Source organism: Rhinolophus sinicus, linkage group LG16, assembly GCF_036562045.2.
Source record: "Rhinolophus sinicus isolate RSC01 linkage group LG16, ASM3656204v1, whole genome shotgun sequence".
Taxonomy (NCBI): Eukaryota; Metazoa; Chordata; class Mammalia; order Chiroptera; family Rhinolophidae; genus Rhinolophus; species Rhinolophus sinicus.
The window spans coordinates 19,994,751-20,017,017 of record NC_133765.1 but is presented as its reverse complement, the minus strand read 5'-3'; the positions used below and the strand labels follow the sequence as shown (position 1 = coordinate 20,017,017).

At 47.2% G+C, this 22,267-nt stretch overlaps 1 protein-coding gene across 2 annotated transcripts in view; it reads left to right on the top strand.

The window, feature by feature from the left end:
• OSBP2 (oxysterol binding protein 2) overlaps positions 1-22,267 on the top strand; it is a 160,643-nt gene that overhangs the window by 24,630 nt on the left and 113,746 nt on the right. For both annotated transcript variants that reach the window (XM_074321896.1, XM_074321897.1), the window contains exon 2: positions 8,186-8,394. In XM_074321896.1, the coding sequence (XP_074177997.1) occupies positions 8,186-8,394 (209 nt within the window). The remainder of the gene's footprint in view (positions 1-8,185; positions 8,395-22,267) is intronic.

Sequence of the window (22,267 nt, the reverse complement as noted above, 5' to 3'; positions counted from 1 at the left end):
TACAATTTTAATACAGTTTTTTTTTCCGTTCTTAAAATGTGTATACATTTTTTTGGTACCCTCTGTATATACAGATAACAAAAAATGAATACAAGTCATGTGTATACATTTTTTTGGCACCCGCAGTATTTGTGAGGTTTATGTGTGATTCTAATGCATTTATTCTCATTGTTGTATAATATTCCCTCATTTGGATAAACCACCAAATGGATAAACCACCATTTGCTTATCCATTTTAGTGTGGATGGACATGTGGGTTGATTTCAGTTTTGGGCTATTAGGGAGGGGGCTGCAGACATTCCAGTACATATCTTTTGGTAGCTACGTCTACACATCCCATGTGCACAGATGGGGAGTCTGTAGGAGTGGAATTACTGGGTCATGGGGCATATAAGTGTTTACTGATGACTGATGAGGTTGGCCACGTTTTTCATGAGTTCATTAGCCCTCTGGATATCCTCTCTTGTGAAGTGCTTGTTAATGTCTTTTACCGATTTTTAAATTGGGTGGTTGGCCTCTTTCTTACCAATTTTAGGAGTTCTTTATATTTTCTCGGTACAAGTTCTTTGCTGGGTTTACTTATTGTGACTGTCTCTCTCAGTCAGTGGCTTGCATTTTCTGAGCACACTTTTTTTTTTACATGTCTTGATCCAGATTTTAAAACCTCTGCAAATGCATGGGGTTGGCCTGTGCATGTCCTGATTGCCAGGGATCCTGAACAGCAAGCATCAAACCTTATTTGCAGCCACAGGTGTCCATTCCGAGGTGGTGTCGCCTCCGGGGAGGTGTCTCGGCCAGGGCTCACCGCGCACAGCAGAAACGACTCTGGCTGAGGTTAGCAGAAAGGCTGTGCTGCCAGGGTGAGGCAGCTTCCTACCCCCTGGGAGGCTGAGGAACAGCTGGAGTCTGAGAGGCAGGAGTTTCTGGGTCCCCAGACTCGGAGGACCTCTGTTGCGATGGGGCAGACTGCTGACGCTGCCCCAGGGAGCCATGGAATTGGTAAGCTGATGGCTGCAAAAGCGTTCTCCTTAGTCACAGTTCCTGCCAATGCAATGGATACCTCTTATCCTGCTCGCTCCCCTCTTCACTCGCTTCTGCATTTAAGTCTTGTGTGAACGTGTGTCATTGGCAGAACCTGAATCCTTGGAATCTTTGCTGCGGGTCACTTTCAGCTCTCCGAGCTCTGTGGTATAAGAGGGAAAAGTCCGTCCGAGCAGGACGGGCAGCTCTGGGGCAGGGCTGCTCCAGTAACGAGAGGAGCCATGTGGGTGCCGCAGGGGCTGAGTTCTGGGTGGGGACTGTGTGGAGGGGTGAAGTGGAGCCCCATGATTGGCATGCCGGAATAAACCAGCTCAGCGGCGTGCGAGGTTCTAGAAGGTCATTCCTCCACTCATCTGTTGAGCCATCATGTTAGGGTTGTAAGGGCTGCTGTAATAAAGCACCATAAACTGGTTGTTTGAAAACAACAGAAATTTATTGTCTTGCAGTTCTGGAGGCTAGACACCCAAAATCAAGGTGTCAGTAGGGCTATGCTGTCTCTGAAGGTGCTAGAGGAGAATCTCTCCCAGGTCTTCCCAGCTTCTGGGGTTGGCCGGTAATCTGTGGTATTACCTTGGTTTAGAGATGCATCACTCCAATCTCAGCCTCTGTTGTCATATGGCCATCTTCTCCCTGTGTGTCTCTGTGTCTCTCTTCCTCTTCTTATAAGGACAGCAGTCATATTGAATTAGGGCCCACCCTAATGACCCCATGTTAACTTGATTTTATCTTCAAAGACTCTATTTGTAAATCAGGTCTCGTTCACAGATACTGGGGGTTAGGACTTCAGCATATCTTCCTGAAGACACTGCTTAATTCACAACACTCATCATCAATCCAGGCCACGGCTGGGACCCTCTCCTTCGGCTGCTCTAGGTTGGCTGGGCCGTCCTCCTAGCGTCTGCCAGAGCAGAGTCCCCTCATTGTTTGAGACTCTGCGCCAATGTACCAACTTGATCGCTCTGGGGCAGAAAGGGTCATTCTGTCTCCTGAGCTCCCACCACTGGCAGCTTATCCTTCCATTTGGTGTTGGTTTTTAAAGCCAGCTTTTCAATGACAACTGATATGTACATAACATAGAACATACTATATGTGTGTAACATACAGAAAAGTAAGTGAACTATGAGTATAGCTCAATGAGTTTTCATAAAGTGAACACCCCCTTTATTTTGAATTTATTGCCCTCTGTTTATTCAATAGCAGCTAGCAGTTTATAGGCCTCTTTTACAAGGTGAATCGTTCTTTGAGGCCAGAAAATGTGTATTATTTATCTTTATATCTACCCCCTCTCCAGTTTCTAACACAATTGCTTTGCAGAGTAGATCATGGGAAGTACTTGCTGCATTAGAATTTGGAGATTGGCGGGGAATTTACCAAGCGAATCAGAGTCAGCTTGAGCTAGCATTGAATGAAAGTCACACGCAGGCTGAGTGCTGTGCTCCAGATGAATAGCTCATGTCTTTCCATGTGTCTGGGTTCAAATTTACTGCCCTGTCAACTTTATTCTTGCCCATGAACATTTTTGGGAAGGTTCGCTAGAAAACATAGCTCAAGGCAAGGATGAAAGAGTTGACACTTTGCTTGGCAGACGCAGTCCCAGGGCGGTGAGGCAGACACAGGAAGTGAAGCAGAGGGAAGATAAAAGTAACAAAGCAGTTCAGTGCATTACTTGCCGGGTGTTGCTTCTCAGTGAGCTGCAGAGAGACACAGCCTGCAGGTCGGACGCATGGACTTATCCAGAAGATATGCAAGGAGAAAACGCACCTCTGAGCAGTCCACAGAGGGAAGAACGGAGAGGGAGTTCGTCTGCCCCATTGGCTTCCATCTCCCGTTTCCCACTGTGGCATTTGATGCAAGTCCAGAAGTGGAGGGATAACTGGGCGAGGATGAGACACCCACCGAGAGACAGAGAAGGAGGCTGTCGAGTGAATCTGAGAAGGTGCACAAGGTTTGTGTCCAATACTCTCCACACCTTGCGCTACTCAGGTCTGCTCGTGCCCTCCCATGGTATCAGCTCTCCCACTGCAATGTGGGGGCCTCCATTCTCCTGAGAAAACAAAGACGTCTCTACCCCTTCCCTGGAGCGGGAGGTACAAGTCCCAGTCAGTGACAGAGGCCCCTTCCTGGTGACCAGCTGGGGTCGCCTGGGGGACTGAAGCAAGAAGGTTGCGAAACAAGCTCATTCTCTGTTGCTGTGGCCGGTCCTGACCCTGTAATTGATATTCATTGTCTTTCTTCTTCCTTGAAGATGACCCGTTTGAGGTCATCTTCACTCTGCCTTAGCACTTTGGCTGGTCTGGGACGTTTGCCCCGAGGGGTGTGAGTTCCTTGTTTCCTTGCCCATTAACAGCCATGACCAGACGTGGAAGTATTAAGAGATGACCGAGGAAATCCCCTGGGCTCTAGCCAGATGTTCTTCTCCCATCCCCAGATGTGCCACTAACCTACCTCCTCCGGGCAGTTAGCCTCAGTGACCCCATCAGTATCGTCACTCCCTTCTTGATCTGTTCGTCACTGGTATGAGGCGCCAAAGGTGGCCAGTGGTAGAGTCCATTTCCAGCTCAATGGAGCCTTATGGTGTCACATTCCCCCCTCACCCCGGAACTAAAACCTCTAAGCAAACTGAGCCCAAGTGTATGGGACTGGAAAACACAAACTCTGCAAGGGATTACTGTGTGTGACCGTGAGCCGGGCTGCTCCTGGCCCCATCTGCTGCAGTTATATGTGACATGGCAACAAAATCAGTGGCCAGTCCTCGGCATACTGCATACCGGAGGGCAGACGCTCAAGCCCATAAGACATTTCTCCAGTCGATGCCTCAGCTGAGCCCTCGATAGGCCAGTCCATTGTTCTGTTAGACTGACTGTTCCTGAGTGATGGCAGGGTTCATGGGGACACCAGTGAATTCCACAGTCAGGAGTCATTGGTGCACCGTCTTGGCTGAAATGGGTGATTTGGTCTGAGACTGTGTTGTACGGGAATCTAGGCCAGCAGATGAGGATTCGGTAACTGTGGACCGTGGTGCTGCTGGAGGCAACCCCATTTCCAGGAAACTCATGGATTCCAGTAAGGACAAATTGCTTACCCCACCGTGGTAGAAGGGATTTGATCTATAATAGTTGGTGGTTGTCCTGTTCTTGTCAAGGAATGGGCCATCCCTTGGAGGTTCAGTGTTGGTCACTCCTCCTGGCTGGTTGGGCACTCAGTGGGGCAGTGAGATGAGCCATGGTGATAAAGAGACAAAAAGGGAAAGAAAAGCCAGGGAAGGATGCAAAGTGATGTGATACGTTAACAGGCCACCACCTCTTCACAGCAAACTGCAAGGGTTACAGAGGCCACTCATGTTCTTTGGGCTCATGGATGTCTCCAGAAGGCTTGTGAGGATAAACCATACGTTGGAGAGGTTCACAGAAGGGATAAATGAGGCGTACCTACCTGCCTGTTTCTCATCCATTTCCTCCTTCTCAGTGGTCATTGTTCAATCTGTGAGGCTGCAAAAACCCAGCCCCGTGGTGGGCATTCAGGAAACCAGATCCTATACTCTGAGTTTCAGCCCTTCGCCCAAGTCAAGAAATGGAGGGGTGACTCAGGACAAATGGGGGACCAAAAGAAGGGATGGAGGAGATGGTGAGGGAACTCTGAGCTTGTGCCCAGTACAGGTGGGTTAGTCACTAGCCGTAGTGCTACATTCACTATTACAGCTTAACTGGTGCTTAGGAAGTTCTGCATCAACTATTACAGGCTTCCAACTTTTGATGGTTGATGTCACACTCTTGTCTCCGGTAGGGACATTGGCCATCAGAACTGCTCGGTATTATTTGGTTGAGAGTTGGTGTGACTCATGTAGAAGGATATTAGTTATGGCAGCCTCTCTTGCAGTTAAGCTTTACTTCACGTGTTCCATATTTTGTTTCTACTTGTTCTAAATACACAACATATCCACCACATGTCAAGTAATGCCTCAAGACTTGTCTCCTTTAAAAATGGCAGAAGATATTAATACATGATCACGTATGCTGAGTATGAGCACTGATATAACTGGGAGGCCCGTAAGGCAAACCAGGAGGCCTTGTTTGTCCTATGGTAGTGAGGTCCCCAAAGCAGCACAGGGCTCAGTGCAAACAGATGGTTCTGGGTGGTTGTGTACCTCCAAAGGCCCCTAGGGAGAGGAGTTGCCACTGCAGCTTGCAGGGCTCCGGTCCACAGTGTGACATGAGTGGGGTTTGAACTTTTCCACAATCTGGGCTGTTGAGTGGCTCTGGGAGGTCAACCCTCAGAGAGAGTATTACTTCAGCCAGAACACACAATGGGAGAAACAGAACCTTTTATATACAACATGGGCAAGTGTGCCACTCCCAAACACAACCTGAATTTTAAGATATGTCCCTGAATTTTAGGCCATCTCAGTTCTGAATTGGAAGCCACTGAAATTTTTAACCATTAAGTTAACAGGGCCAAAAATATCACTTTGGCTACTGGTAGAAAATGAATTGACCACAGAACACCTAACTGAAAGAAAAAAGAGCAGAGCTAAATTCCAAGACAAGCAAATGCATTGGACCATGGTCATGTTAAGGTGTCTTTCATACCCAGATTCATATATGCCTCTATAGAAGTTCTTCCAAATAACACAGAAAGGTGAAACTGAAAAATTAATCTCCTCAAGTCCTTAAATGAAAAGTAATTACAATCAGTTAAAGTTAAATTTAGGTTTGAGTGCTGGGTCGATGATAAAGCTTATTTGCTATATTTTCATTTTTGGAAATTCTTTTGTTACTTTTTCATATCTACCTGTTCTTGTTTCATTTTTACTACTTTTATTTTATAAATTATTGTTTCTTTTATTGGATGTTATTCCTTCTTCTTTGAGAATCCTAAGCCTATTTATATTATTTTTTTTTCATATTGTTCTGATAGTTCTATTCTAACCGAAGTGATTCATCCTCTGAGCATTGACTCTATTCACTTATTTATTAGCACTGGTTTTATTCAAGGGTTTTGAATTTTGGTTTTCAGGCTCATCTTGACTGGGAGATTCTCCCTCCCTCCCTGAGCCTCACCCACCTCTACTCTTCTTGGCCTAGTGATCTTCAAAGGTGCCTCCACCTTGCCCCCTGGAGAGCCACGTCCAGAACCAGGCTTTCTGACGCAGGCTGGGGGCGTCTGTCCTTCACTGACATTGGGAATATCTCCAGCCGTCACTGAGCCTCGGGGCAAATGATTCAGGTTCTGGCCACAGACTTCATATCAGCTATGACCCTGGGCAGAAGGTGATGGCAGCATTAAATTTTATTTTTACTTTGAAATAACTTAGACCTACAGAAAAGTTGCAAATATAGTACGGAGAGTTCCCATATACTCTTCACCTAATTTCCCCGAAGGTTGACATCTTACCAAAGTACAATTATCGACACCAGGAAATTAACATTATTCTAATACTATAAACTAAACTTCGAACTTTATTTGTATTTTACAAGTTTTTCCACCAATGTCTTTTTTCCTACTTTATAATCCAATCCAAGATCTCGCATTGCATGTAGTGATTTTCTATTTCCACAATTCCATCTAATCTTATTAAGGAAGATCTGTCCCTTTTCCCCATTTATTTATTCCTTCAGTTATTTACTTATGTCAGTATGGACTCATAGGTATTTATTTTGATGAAAATAATGGGTTGTAAGCCAATACAGTAGCCACTGAATAACTTCCAGCCCAGCTCTGATTTCACGCCGTGGCCTGGCTTCCATCTCCCACCTTGCACGAGGCACTTTCATTCTCCGTTTTCCATAGGAACTTGTGGAACTCTTGATCACCTCTGCTTCTTTCCTGACATTAGGCCCAGGAGGACCACTCTTTCAGTTTTGGGATAAAAATCTACATCCTTATGTGGCTTGCAAGGTGCTACATTTGATCCCTGCTTGATTTTCTGGCTTCATTTTTTTTCTCGTCCACTTTCTTGTTCTCAGGGCTCCAGCCACTTTTGTCTATTCTTTGAAAGCTTTAAACTCCTCCTTGCCTCCGAGTCTTTGCCTCGGCTTTTCCCTCTGCCTAGAATATCACCCCCCTCTTCTTTCTGAGCTAAGCCATAGTGTCATTTTTAGTTTTGATACTATTTAACACCTGAACAATCTAGCCTGAAATGGATGAATGCCTTATTGAGTGTCAAGTCATTTGACTTTAGAACTGGTAGGAGAATCAAGAAAATGACAGATGATGACAGCTAGGGAAAATAAATGAGCATTACCGGGCAGCAGAATTGCCAAATGGGCTCCTGCCACTGGCAGTGTTACATGCTGATATGGACCCCAAACCCTCCTTTACCGGGAAATGGAGTGGTACCCGGGGACCCCTTGCTCTTCCTTTTCCCACACGCTCTGTGGAAAGAGATTCGGTATGTCCTAGGGTTCTGAATTTCTTTCGAGTGTCTAAGGGAGAGTGACGGAAGTAGTCATGATAATTGGATCTCAGTTTGCAGACACTGGTCACAGTTGGAAATGGCCCACACTTTAGTCACCTCTGCTTTCCTTTACTTTGGTACCATTGGCTCCATAATCTTGGAACCAGCAAAGTGTGTCCCTTGTCATGAGGTGGCATGTGTTAGCCCAAGCACTGCCTTCATCTCATTTGTTGCAGGGCCAGAGGAGAATGGTGGCATTGTTGCTCTGTGGATCTTGGTTCCCAGGTCACTCCTGGCAGGAGGTGCCTCCAAGTCCACCCCTTGGGGTTCTGTGTGTCTAATACCAGTGTTAGTGGCAGTTCCCACCCTGCTCCATCTCTGTGGTCCTGAGACTTAGTGGAAAGGGTCTGGGATGGAGTTAGAGGTCTGAGCTGCCTCGCAGAACCCCGGGCAGTCACCATTCTCCATTCCTTGGTGTCGGCAAGGGCTCTGACACCAGCAGGCATGCCCTGCATGTGGTACTGAGGTGGCCCTGCATGTGGCCCTCCTCCTTCTGCCACTCTCCCCACTGAGTGCCTCGCCACCAAGCTCCCACCAGTCAATCCCTATAGGCATCATCTCCAGCTCTGACTCCAGGGCCTCTCCCAGCTCCACAGGTCTGAGATTCTGAGGATTTTCCCTGAGGCTTTCTTCAGTCTGGAGCTATTGAGTTTGGGAGCCTCAACCCATACCTTCTCTTGCATCCTACAGAACTCAGGGTGAAATGGCCCACACCTGCCGTGGCACCATCAACCTGTCCACCACGCACTTTGACACGGAGGATTCTTGCGGTATCATACTGACCAGTGGGGCAAGGACCTACCACCTCAAGGCCAGCTCGGAGGTGGAGCGGCAGCAGTGGATCACCGCCCTGGAGCTGGCCAAGGCCAAGGCTGTCCGCATGATGAACAGCCATTCAGGTAGCGAGTGCTTGGCACAGTGGGTGTACGTGCAGTGTCGTGGGTCTGGAGAGAGTGGGAATTGAACGCATTTGGGGGCGGTGGTGACCAGGAGACCCAGGCTAGTCCAGATCAATCCTGGAAGGTCGAGGTTTGTGTTCGCCCTTCCCACTCAGCTCCGTGTGTCCCCTCAGCAGTGAGATGCTTAGGTGGTCAGGATGGCGGCCAGTTCTTGAGATGGAAATGTTTGTGGCTGGCGGGCCTGTGTGCCCCTTTCTTTGGAAGAGTCTGGTTCCTGGACTTGAGCAGACCCTCCAGAGGCTGCAGTGGGTCAGTTCCACAAGCAGCAGTTGGGGGATGGGAGTCCAGGATCGTGAACCTACGCCTCAGGCCAGACTTTCTCCTATGCCCGTTATGGAGATTGAAAACCGGTTAGCCAGAGCTGCTGCCTTTGCCATAGGATATTGGAAGCTCCGATATCCTGAGCAAGACGGTTTAGTTTTTACTTTAGTACATTTTTATTTTTTTAATTAAAGTTTATTGGGATGACAATGGTTAGTAAAGTTACATAGGTTTCAGGTATACAATTCTGTAATACATCATCTGCATCTCACATTGTGTGGTCACCACCCAGAGTCTGTTCTCCTTCCATCACCATTTATTTGATCCCTTTTCCCCTCATCTATCACCTCCCTCCTCACTTACCCTCTGGTAACCACTAAACTATTGTCTGTGTCTATGAGTTTCTGTTTCATCATTTGTTTGTCTAGTTCCTTTGTTGCTTTCAGTTTTATATCCCACATATCAGTGAAATCATATGGTTCTCGACTTTTTCTGTCTGACTTATTTCGCTTAGTATAATAATCTCAAGTTCCGTCCATGTTGTTTTAATATATAATATCTTTATATGATTCATAAACCAATCGTTTCAGAAGCAGATGCAGTGAATTCTGTCCTTGACTCTGTCCCCAGCTACCCGCCCAGCTCTCCCACCCAGAGGCAACCAGAACTACCAGTGTTTTGTGTCTTTACATATCTATTTAAATAGGTACTTATTTTAAAATAAATGTAGTCCTCCACCTTGATTTTTTTCCATTAGCAATATATCTTAGAATCTTTCCTTCCCTGTCAGTGCATAAAAAGCTTCCTCTTTGTTTTTACAACACTACAGTATTTCGTTGAATGGATATACCATAGTTTATTTAACCTATAGTCTGCTGATGTTCACTTAGGTTGTTTATTTTGCTGTTCTGCAATGAATAACCTTGCATTTCATTTCATGTGTGTACAAGTATGAATGAAGTGTATCTTCCGGGAAGTGGAGTTGCTGGGTCAGTGGGGGTGCATTTGTAATTCTGAGAGATTGTCACCTGCCTTCCGCAGGGTTATACCATTAGATGCCTGTAGCAGTCTGTCAGATGCCTGCCTTCCCCAGGCTCGCCCACCCAGAGCCATAGCAGATGTTTCTGATGGGTGAAAACTGAGTCCACACACACACACAGAGTGAGGATTTGGAAGCTGTGATCCTTCTGGTGTTACAGGCGAAACGGTGTGTGTTTCCATAGACTTGAGTGTGTTTTTTAGGAAGGCTGGACTCCAAGTGAGAACGAGTCACAGCCCCTGCTCTCCAGGATTATCTCACAGGCTGGCTGGGGAAACAGCGAGCCCTGTGGAAGGAGGTCTAGCAAAAAGTAGGATGAGAGGGACCAGTGATGTTGCTTACCATGCTCCGTGCCCAGTCTCCCTGCCTTGGAGTCTCCCCTTGCATGATTTCTCAACGCACATTGAAGGTCCATGAGTATCAATTGGACCTTCTCTTTTAGTCTCACCCAGGCATGGGTCCTCCCCTCCCCCTGGCAGTGACTTCTTTTCTTGGGGTCCGTGCTCATGTGTCTCTGGTATGTCAGCAGCGATGCTGAACTTGTCAAGGGGTCCCCAGGGCACCACTCCATTTCCTGGTGAAGGAGGGGTTTGGGGCCATATCAGCTGTGGACGGTGCTGAGATCCCCCAGCAGGACCTGTGGTCTCAGTTTGGGTGCCTGTGGAAAGCCACTGTGCTGGGGCTGGGCCCCCGGCAACCTCATTGGCTAAGCATGGGAGCACTGATGCTCGTGGAAGAACTGGCTTCCTCTTTCTAGCTCCTCCTGAGTACAATACATAACAAATCGCTTCGTTTTCTGGGAACTTCCTGGAAAGAATGTAGCAGGTAGCATTAACTGGATTCATCATTCTGGAACCGTTTTCCTGGGATGGCCAGTGGGAGGGGCTTCTTTGCCGCTGGGTGAAATTGCTTGTTAATTCAGCTGGGCAATGCTAAGGATTGCTAGCCTGGACTTCTTCTGAGAGAGGTTGGGATCCCTGAGGGAGCAGCCTCAGGCTCACCTTCATTTATTTCATGCCCCTTAGCCATGGTCAGGGGCTAGAGGCTAAGTACATGTCTTTTTAATTTTTTAAAATTTTTAGTGACTTCACCTCTGTGTTTTTTTTGTTTTTTTTTTGATTGGGAAATATTGGGGAACAGCGTGTTTCTCCAGGGCCCATCAGCTTCAAGTCGTTGTCCTTCAGTCTAGTTGTGGAGGGCGCAGCTCAGCTCCAAGTCCAGTTGTCGTTTTCAATCTTCAGTTGCAGGGGGCGCAGCCCACCATCCCATGTGGGAATCGAACCGGCAACCCTGTTGTTCAGGGCTTGCGCTCTAACCAACTGAGCCATCCGACCGCCCCTAAGTCCATGTCTTGTGTTCCCAAGGGGTTAGCCTTCTGGTTAAGGATAGAGGACATTCAGGTATAATTCAAGGTACCACATAGTTCATGTCAGAGAGAAATGGTAGGATCCCTCTTCTTTTGGCTTGTTGAAGCACAAATGAATTAATGTATGTGAAGGAGAAGCTTTCATGCAGGTGCTGTGATTTTACAGAAAGGTTGGGATATCTTCTTTGGAGAAGTGTGCTTACAACTCTTGGGTCCTATAAACCAACTAGATTGAACAGACCTACAGAGCACTGTACCCAACAGCAGAACTCACATTCTTCGCAAACGCGTGTGGAACACTCTCCAGTATAGACTATGTGTTAGGCCACAAAACAAGTCTCAATAAATTTAAAAAGACTGAAATCACACAGAGTATCTTTTCCAACCACAGTAGAATGCAGCACTGAGTTTGGCCCTGGGGTCGGTACCCAGTCAGGATCTGTTGTGGGGCCAGCATGCATAGCGGGCACAACACCCTTGGCAGCACCAGAATCTTCCCTGGAGGGGAGGACTGTGGTCACCGCTAGAACAGATGAAGGAATCATGACATTTAGTCTGGAGAAAGGAAGACCAGGCAGAGCCTCCTCATATTGAAAGTTTGAGAGGCCAGAGCCCGTGAATGAGGACGCAGACCTGTTTTCTGTGACGCTGGGAGGCACAAGCAGAACAGGCGGTGGAAGTGGTGAGACCGATTTCTGTTTTGTCTGAGAAATGAGAAGTGGACTAAGAGAGGGAGGGAGTGATAAGGGACATGATGGGAGGTTCCATGATGGGAGGGCTGGGCTGGGGGCGAGGTCTCAAGCATCCTTCCAGGGCTCGGGTATTGCCCTTCTAGGATATCTTTTATTTCTTTAGCTGTTTGCTTTCCAAATTTGATAGAATGTTCTGTGGTCGCTGGCCCAAGGGTCACATCCGACCCTTGGCAAGTTGCCATATCCCTCTTGGCTCCCCAGTCTCTTCATCTGTACAAGGAGTGGTTGGTCAGGCTTCTCCCTAAGCTTCCGTCCTGCTCTGGGCCTTGGTCAGTGAACATTTCTGAGCTCCAGCTTTCCCATTTCTGGCTCGGCTGCTATGAGGATTGCGTGACAATACATGGATAGAGTGTAGCGCTGTGGGTGCAACCAATTTCATTCATCCCAGCATGGCTGTTGGGGAGTGTGCCCCGGCGCTCATAAATCACCGCAGCTGGTGGCTCAGGAGTTAAAGCACTCAGGGTGTTTGAAAGGTGAAGGGAAAAAAGTGCTTTCACTGTCTTGGGATGACCTACCTGCAGTAGTACGTATTTCCCCGAAATGTGGTGCAGCAGCCCCAGGGGGCTGTGTCTCTGGGAAGGCGACCCCCTCCTCTCCTGCCGGGGACATACCACTAGTGGGTGCAGAGAGATGGGCCATGGTCATCCTGGGGGTGGGGCATGTGAGCGACTCCCAAAGGAGTGTCTGTATCAGTCAGGAGTCTGTGTGCTGGGACGTTGGCCCTCCCTCTGCCAGCCCTGCCCACCTCTGGGCCCTCCTGGAGCCCAGGACCCGGTAGCCCACCTCTCAGCTGCACGCATCCTCCTCTGCTGCCTTCTGTAGTGACTGTCCCCTTGGGCACCTGAAATGTGGCCTTTTGAGATTTTTCCAGTTTTTGTATTTGTCACCTCAACTTGCCAGTTGCCTAAATGGGCAGAAGGAAGGAACACCTATTTCCAAGCCTCAAGAATTTTTGTTATATAAAAAAATTACCTCAGGAGACCTCTGCGCTATATGTGTTCTGGTACATTAACCTTTCAGAGGGAGTGAATGTTATTCACTCAACTCAAGCTTCATGAATGAGGCATGGCAGCTCCCACAGAGGTGAGAGTGGCTCACAGGTGAATTAGCATAGTGTAAGGTAGGAAGCTGTCGCCACTGGGGTGGCTGCAGGGAGGAGAAGGACATCGGAAGGCTGCTGTAGGAGGTGACACCTGAGCTGTGCTTGGAGGGACAGAGGAGTCTGAAACATGGCGATGAAGTGAGGAAGGAAGAAGTAAGATTGTCCAGGCAGTGGGAACGGCTGAGACCAAGGGCCCGTTGTGTTCAGGGCCTGTGGGGGTTTTCTATGGCTCAGGGCATCACATACATTCGAGCTGCAGTGTCCCTTAGCCTGGCAGTCACCAGGGGAGGTTCAAGACCAGCCTGGTGCGGGCAGCCTCCTTGCTTCTTCCCTCAAGGCTGAGGGGGCGGCCTGGGCACCGTCTGGGGATAGGGCCTCCATCTGGCCAGGGGCACAGAGCTCCTGGTGGGTGGGAGGGCTGGACAGGCTTGGTGTCCAGAGCACAGAAGCCGTCTGCCTGTCTCAGGAGGCCGGACCACCGTGGGTCAGTGGCAGCAGCCCCCACACAACAGAATGACCTGCTTCTACTCAAGGACTCCTGCTGGGCTCACAACAGGACCAAGTAGCCTTTTAAGACAATTCTTTCTTATTTGTGGATTTTCAAGCCCTTTCTTTGTGTTATTAGAGAAATCCATGTGAGGAAGGGTGTGGACTTTTCTGATGTTCTGAAGGGTCAGGACTGGATGGTTTGCTATTGAAGTGGCTTCTGAAGTGTGTGTGGGCTTTGCCTTTGGAAAGCTTTGTCTGGTGTCTGTAGCTGCCATCTGGTGGCTGGACTGAGGCCCTTCTGAGGGCATGCTGGGCCTGGTAGGGCTGGCTTCCGTAGGCGTTTTGCTCACTCACCTGTCTTTTGAAGATCTATGTGGGCTCATCTGAATGTGGCACGTTTGGGGGGGAAAGAATGTAATCGGGAGAATGAGCTTTCATCTAGGCAGCCCCCCCGCCCCCTGAGGGACAAGGGACCAAGGCCCAGGGCTGTGCCCACCTCCACCATTTGCCTCCCCATGCCACTCATTCATCCAAATCCTGGAATCTTGGTGCCCCTGCTGGGATTACTCCCCACCCATCTTAGCCTCCAGGTCCACCAGGGCCCTTGGCCATGGAGCTTGTCCTTAAACCCTAGGCCTTGTCCCCTGGTCGGCACTCCCGTGCATCTTCAGTTGTGCCTTGACATGAAGCAGTGGCCCCCGGGACAGCCTGACCTCACCAGGCCCTGTCAGCTTCCCCCACACAGCCAACCTCTACACCCTGGGGCTCTGGCTCGGTAATCTGAAAGTCAGACGCTGACTTTTCTGGCCACCCCAGCAGCTGCCCTCCCAGTTCCCTTCTAGGCCTCTCTGGCTTTTCGGTCGCTCCCTTCTTTTTTATCCTTCCTCGCTTTGCCTGGCCCCATGTTTGTCGCTCAGTCCTTCCTGGGGAGGGTCTTCCTCCCTCACCTGGTTGTCTAGCTTCCATCACACCCACATGTCCTCCACCTAACCGTGGGGCAGTCCTGGAACCAGACAGTCCAGGGCTTGTATCCCGGCTGAGTCACTTACTAGCTGGGTCGCTTTGGCAAAGTCACTTGACTCCTCTGTGCCTCAGTTTCTTCACTCTAAAGTATGGCTAGTGAGAAAGACCTCTTAGAGTTGTCAACAGGAATAAATTAAATTCTGTGACAAACTGCTCAGCATGGTGATGGAGCGCGGTGGCTGCTCGGTTGGCAGCAGTGAAGCTGTTGACCTTTGGGTGATGACCCTTCAGTTCTGCACTTTCTGCCTTCAGGTAGGGTGGTAGGGCCCCTTCACCGGGCCAAGGTACACATACCACACAGCCAAGTTCTGAGGCCCCCCCTTTTCAGCTGTTCAGAACAGCAGCCACTGAAACCCAGGACTTCTGCTGGGCCTCTGTCAGGGCCTGCGCCCTGGTGTGGGTCCCTGCCAGCTCCCTCTTCCATCTCCCGGTGGTTCTCGAAGTCCTTTCCCCTCTACGTATCCTCACCACAGCCTCCCACCACTGCAGCAAAGGACCTTGCCTCCCCCTCACTCTGCAGAACAATTTTTTTTCCCTTCCATTATTTTTCAGCCTGGACTCCGGAAACCCAGAAGTGAGCAGACAGAAAGAGTTCCGGGATAAGCCCTCTAGTTAAGGCTCAAGGAGCAGGAAGGGTCTCCTGGCAGTGACAGTGGCAGCAGGGGCCCTGCAGATACCTAAGACCCTGAGGACCCCTCCTCTCCAATAGGAAAATCTGTGGTCCCAAGAGTGTAAGCTAACTCCTGTTGCATTTTTCTCTCTCTTCCCACCACTTGATCCCAGATATGGATGCTGTGATGGGAAGTAGATAGCAGAGATGGATAAATAAAGCACAAATCTCAGGCCAGAGGACAGAAAAAGGAAGCCCTTAGGGAACTGGAAAATACCAGGATATCACAGAGAGAGAAGACCTTGGGAAAGTGACCCATGAAGTTGTTTATGAACTCCTGGGTTTGCGCGCAAGCTGCCTGTGCATGAATCAGATCCCAAACAGCATATTAAAGACTTTGAGAGCTGAACTAAAAGCTACATGGACAGCCAGGTCTCAGTGGCCACTGGCTGGCACACATCAGGGAGAGAATAGCACTGCAAAGCCTTTGAGCACAGAACTGACAATGAAACCGTCACCCAAAGAAGGCTAGTCAGAACTTGTGGCTTGAATCCAACTCGGTCAGTTGTCTGCTAAAATGAAAATATCAAATTACCAACATCAGGAATGAAAGAAGCAATTAACAATACAGATCCATAGTCAGAAAAGGATAAAGGAATACCACAACCAACTCTACCCACAAATTTGACAACTTAGATAAAGTACATTAATTGCTCAAAAGTCATAAACTCTAAAATGTACCCAATATCAAATATATAACCTGAATAATCCGAGAATTATTAAAGAAGTTGCCTTCATAGTTTAGAACCTTCCAAAAAAGAAATCTCCAGGCCCATGTGATTTCACTGGTGAATTCCACCAAACATTTGAAAAAGGAACAAAATCCTTTCCACACAATCTCTTCCAGAAAATAGAAAGGGAGGGAACACTTCCCAGCTCATTTTATGAGGACAACATTGCCCTGTTACCAAACCAGACAAAGATAGCCCAAGAAAATAAAACTTCAGACCAATATCTCTCACGAACGCAGGTGAAAAAATCCTCAACAAAAAATTAGCAATTTGAATACAGCTCGTAAATAGAGTCATGTACCATTATCAAGTGGGATTCATGCTAGGAGTTTAAAGTAGATTCAATATTTGAAAATCAATCAATGGAATCTCCATATTAATGGTCTAAATAAGAAAAACTACATGATAATATCAATTGATGCAGAAAAAGGCATTTGAAAAAATTTAATGTCATTTATGGTGAAAACTCTTAGCAAACTGGGAACTCCTCTACCTGAAGGAATTCTTCCACCTGATTAAGAGCATCTTGAAAAAACCGACATCATACTTAATGGTGAAACACTGAATGTATTCTCCCTAATATCAGTAACAAGTCAAGGACGTTCATTCTCACGACCCATATTCATCCTCATGCTGGAAGTCCTAGACAGTATAAAACAATAAAGCAAGAAAAAGAAATCAAAGGCATTCATATGACAAGGAATAAGCAAAGCTACCCCTATTTGCAAATGATGGCTGTGTAGAAGAGCCTAAGAAACCTACAAAAATACTCTTAGAATAAGTGAGTTTAGCAAGGTCACAACGTATAAGATCAGTACACAAAAGTCAATTATATTTCTGTGTATTAGCAGTGAATAATTGAAAACCAAAAATAACAAAAAAATATATATATTTTTTCAACAAGTAATGTTGGAACAATTGGGCATCTATTTGTTAAAAGAAAATATTTGCAAACCACTTGTCTGACAAAGGACTAGTATCTAGAATATATAAAGAATTCTCAAAAGACAAACAATCTATAAAATAAGCAAAAAAAGGGGCAGCCGGTTAGCTCAGTTGGTTAGAGCACGGTGCTGTTAACAACAAGGTTGCCGGTTCGATCCCCACATGGGCCACTGTGAGCTGCGCCCTCCACAACTAGATTGAAACAACTACTTGACTTGCAGCTGATGGGTCCTGGAAAAACACACTTAAAATAAGTAAAAGTTAAAAAAAATCATATTTAAAAAAATATGCTAAAAAAATGAACAGATATTTCATGGAAGAGAAGATACAGATGATAGATAAGCACGTGAAAAAGTGTTCATTATCATTAGCTATTAGAGAAATGCAAATTAAAACCATATGAGATATCACTACATGTTTATTAGAACAGATAAAATAAAAAATAGTGATAGTATTAAATGCAGGTGAGGATCTGTCATATGTTGCTGGTAGAAATATAAAATGGTACAGCCACTCTGGCAGTTTCTTACAAAACTAAATGTGCAATTACCACATGACCCAGCAATGACATCCCTGCACATTTATCCCAGAGAAATGGAAATTTACATTCACACAAAAACCTGTAAACAGATGTTCATAACAGCATTATTTTGAATAGCAAAGTATTGGAAACTACCCCAATGTCCTTCAATGGGAAATGTTGAACAAGCCTTAGCTAAGAGCTTGTCCGAGAACTCTTTCTGTCTGCTCTCTTCTGGGTCTCCTGAACAAACCCTGGTAAACCATACAATGGAGTATACAATGGAATACTATTCGACAATAACAATGAATGAACAATTGGATGAATCTCAAAGGCATTATGCTGAGTGAAAGAAATCATTCTTTTTTAAAAAAAATTAGTTTCAGGTGTACAAAACAATGCAATAGTTAGACATTTCACCCCTCACAAAGTGATAACCCCTCTCCCACAATCTGTTCCTCCTCTGACATCGTATATATCTATTACAATTCCATTGACTCTATTCCCTATGCTGTACTCCATATCCCATGCCCATATATATGTGTGTGTGTATATATAAAAAAATTATAGTTGACATACAATATTATTCAGTTTCTCTCACTTACATGTGGAATCTAAAGAACTGAATAAATGAGCAAAGTAAACAGAAACAGTCTCGGATATAGAGAAAAAACTGATGGTTGCTAAATGGGAGGGAGTTGGGGATGAGGGAGAAGGGGAGGGGATTAAAAAGCACAAATTGGTAACTACAATATTGCCACAGGGCTATAAAAGGCAGTTTGGGGAATATAATCAATAATGTTGTTAAGACTTTGAAGGGTGTCAGATAGGCACATGTCTTATCAGGGAGACCATTTCATGGATGGTGTAGATGCTTGACCGCTGCACAGTACACCTGAAGAAACAATTCTTAAAACAGTTGTATGATTCCCTTTATATGACATTCTGGAAAAGGCAAGAACTATAGAGATGAAGAACAGCTCAGTGGTGGCCAGGGGTGAGGGGCGGAGGGAGGTTGCGAGACAAAGTTATGGTATGAGGAAGTGTTTTGGGGGATGATGGAACTCTATATCCTGATTGTGGAGGTATGTCATGAATCTATACAGGTGGTAAAATGCATGGAGCTATTAAAAGGTAAAGTGTACTGTATATTAATTTGAAAATAAAATGCAGTTTTGACTTCTTTGGCTCTCCCCTGCCTTCCAGACCTGGTTGCTTCCCCTCTCCTCGTTGGCACACTGTCTTGCCACCAGGCCAGTGTGCATGCCGAACCTCTTGCCTGCAAACCCTCTTCCTAGCCCCTGCCTACACCCTGCTTCCCCTCATGTTTGCTTATCCTTCAGGGAGAGGCCCTTCTGGAAACCCTCCCTGAGCCAGCCCCCTGCCTGGGCCAGATGCTTGCTTTCTGCCACCTGGTGCAGGTAGCATAGCAGAGAACATGAGCATGGGCTATATTCTCCATTTGTCAGTCCCCTGGAGGCTGCGATTATGTGCCTCCCAGAGTCCTTCCAATTCAAAGATTTCTTAGTCAGTGAGAGCCAGCCTGCCTGGGTTCAAACCATGGCTCCCTGACTGGGTGATCTTGGGTGAGTTGCTTGCTGTCTTTTGCCTCATTCCTCCGTAAAACAGGCTTAATAATAGAACCACCTCTTAGAGGTGATGTGAGGATTAACCTAGATAATGCATAAAAAGAACTTACACAGGGCTTGGCAAACGCTCAAAAAAGTTAGCTGTAGATAATGATAATAGTCGCCATGGCACCTTAAACAGAATGCAGATTCCCAGGTCCCCTGCCCTGATAAATCTGAATGAAGGAGAGCAGCCCCGAGGGGCACCTGCACTCAAAACAAAACAAAACAAACAAACAAACAAAAAACCCTACCTGTGTAAAACTGCCAGATTTAGCAAATAAAAATACAGGCCATCCAGTTTAATTTGAACTTCAAATACACAACAAATAATGTTTTAGTTTAAGTGTGTCCCATGCAATAGGTGGGACATCGTTATACTAAAGTATATTTATTGTGTATCTGAAATTCAAAGGTAAAGGGCATCCAGCATTTTATAGCATGTCCCTGCATTTAACTATATCCTAGGGGACGTTGACGCCCAGCCCACTTGGGGGCTCTGCTCCTGACTCCCTGGGTGGGGTCCAAAGATGAACCTCCCTGTCAGAAAATAAGAGTATCCTTTCATTTGACACAGGGGGGTGCTAGAGGATGGTTTGTTCGCTTTCTTTGCTCCTGAATTGGTATCTGAGGAAGCACCAGCAGGTTGGCTGGCTTGCAATGTAACTCTCAGTATTTGAAAATCATTTTCAGAGCATCTTCAGGTCTGCCTCCCTGGGGGAGGCTTTAAGAACATTACAGATCTCTCTCTCTCTCTCTCTCTCTCTCTCTCTCTCTCTCTCTCTCTCTCTCTCTCTCAGTTAATCCAGCCCCTCAAGGAGTTCCTTCTTTCCTGCCCTGCTCGCCCAGGCTGGCTTGGCCCCACATTGATGTCATAGCCCGATTCTGATACCACAGCACAGCGCTTGGAATGATTCCAGGCAGCCCAGATTCTGCCCTTAGAGCAGCCAAGGCCAGCATTTCTGCAGGGGGTTTGCGGGTCTGGTGGCCCTGGGGCTTGACCCTAAAGAACAGCTGGGCAGCCTGCCATCCTATTGCTCCAAAATGAAAATCGTCTGAAAGGTAGGACTTCAAGGGCTTGCCCTCCAGTTCCTGTTGGTCATCGCCCCCTGAGGTGGAAATAAATTCCTGGGAAGTGTGGAGTTGTACTGACTCTGTAAACAGCTCCTTGAAAACCTGCTGCCTTTGTGCCTAGGGGATGCAAATGGACTGGAGATATGGTGGTCTCTCCTTAGTCCCCTCAACATTTTGGCTTCCCTTTTGAAGGAATGGCTTCCTGAAATGCGGGGTTTCTTCCTTGTTGGGGGGAGTTGTTCCTTAGTGCTTGGCGAATGCCTGCAAGCACTGAGCTATGGTGAGTTCTTCTGTGGCCAAGTCCTCCATCCTCACTCCCTAGAGGCTGGGTGGGGACAGGGGAAAACAGCCACATTTAAATGATTAACTCTCGGTCACCAGGAGGAGAAGCCCCATCTGCTTAGCTTGTCAGAAGGTATAATAAGGTCTCTTGTGAGCTCGTTAAGTTAGTAAAATATTGACTGGCCTCAATTAAACAACAGAATACCTTTCCTCTAACTTTGGTGGGCATGAAGTCCCCTGGGGTGAGCACGTTAAAATTCTTAGGGAAGGACCACCAAGATTCTGATCTGATGCGCAGATGGTGCCGAGGAACCCCGTTTTTCACTAGCGTTTCATGCAGGGCTCATGCCGTCCCCTCCCCCCACATCTCATTTTGAGAAACATGGTCTACCCAGACTCCCTGGATTACCGGCCACATCTGGCTTGTTTCCTCCATTTCCAAATATCGTGCTTCTCCTGGAGTGGGCATTTAATTCTGTTTTACTGCCACCTACTTTTTTGATGTGCTGGATCCAGGGAGACAAAAAGGTGTAGGGTGTTCACTAGGTGTGCTCATTTCTGAATTCTCAGCCCCTGTCTTCCAGGTGTTGGTGCAGCCTTTTTTCTACCTAAAAAGAGGGATTGTGTCTGCATTGGGAGTGCTATACTCTTCACTCATCGGAGACTCTCTCTTCACGGTCCTCATCTGAACTGAGAAAGTGGGAATATGGGTGTGAATTATTGGTCAATAAAATGGGACCACGGTGAAGGGCATTGCTGGCCCAAGGGACTGGCTTCTGTTTCTGTGATGGACCCAAGACTGACATTTAATGGCACCCAGAAGGGCCACTGCTCATTGATGGGTCAGCGGTTCCAGGTGGATATTCTTTGCCCACGTTGGCTGTGAATTCAGGCTTGCTTGAGAATGCCGCACAGGCTTCAGAACAAACACACATCTGTGCCTAGTTTGGAGGGGAAGTCGGTTTCTGGTTTGAAGTCCTTTGGGTTAGTCAGTGGCCAGCATCCAGGAGTCTAGGCCTGGAGCCTTTGAGGTCTCAATGCTTTCTTCTACGCTTCTAGTGCAGGTGGGAGGTGGGCTGTGCCCTGGCCCTTGGTCCTTGGCCCACAGGCTGCGGATGGAGGGGTTGCCCTCACCCAAACCCTCCGAAATGTGGATGGGTCAGCCTCTCTTCCCCTCAAATGCCTCTATCCTGACTCACACCTTATCCAGTAAGCCTGGATGAAGAACAGGGGGAGTTAAGATTTCCCCTCAGCGATGCCAGGACAGGAAACTTGGCTCCCTCCACGTGGCCAAGGATGAGGAGTCCCTGACTGCCCACCCTGACTGCCCACCCTGACTGCCCACCCTGACTGCCCACCCTGGTTTGGGGGGAGAGAAAAACCAATGCCCAGTTTGAGAAGTGACGCTGTGGGGATTTTGTTAAAGTAGAACACAGGACTCTGCAGGTCGGGATAGCAGCCCTAGGGCTCGTTGCAAGCGGGGCCAGTCGCTTTGCAGTCTGAGTGGAACCTTCAGTACAGTTGTTGCTCGATAAACGTGTCAGTTGAAAGAGGTGCAGGTAGAAGCCTTAGGTAGGACAGTTGGACTCAAGAACGTCCACGGATGGGATTTCGGAAAACCTTTTTTGGTTGTTATCGAAAATCTAAGCCATAAACAGATGTGGACAGAAGCGTCTCAGGGACCCACACATATCTGTCACCCAGTTGTCACCTCAATCTTGTCTCCACGCCTTCACCTTCTTCCCTGTCCCGTGTCACTTTGAAGCCAATTGCAGACATTATGGCATTCCATTTGTCAATATTTCAAGGATGTATTTTTACAAGATAAGCCTTCCTTTTTTTAATGAACATAACCGAAGTACTATGAGCCCATCTAAGAAATTAACAATGCAGTGGAATGAGGTTTATTTAAAGGAACCAGTACTTTCCCC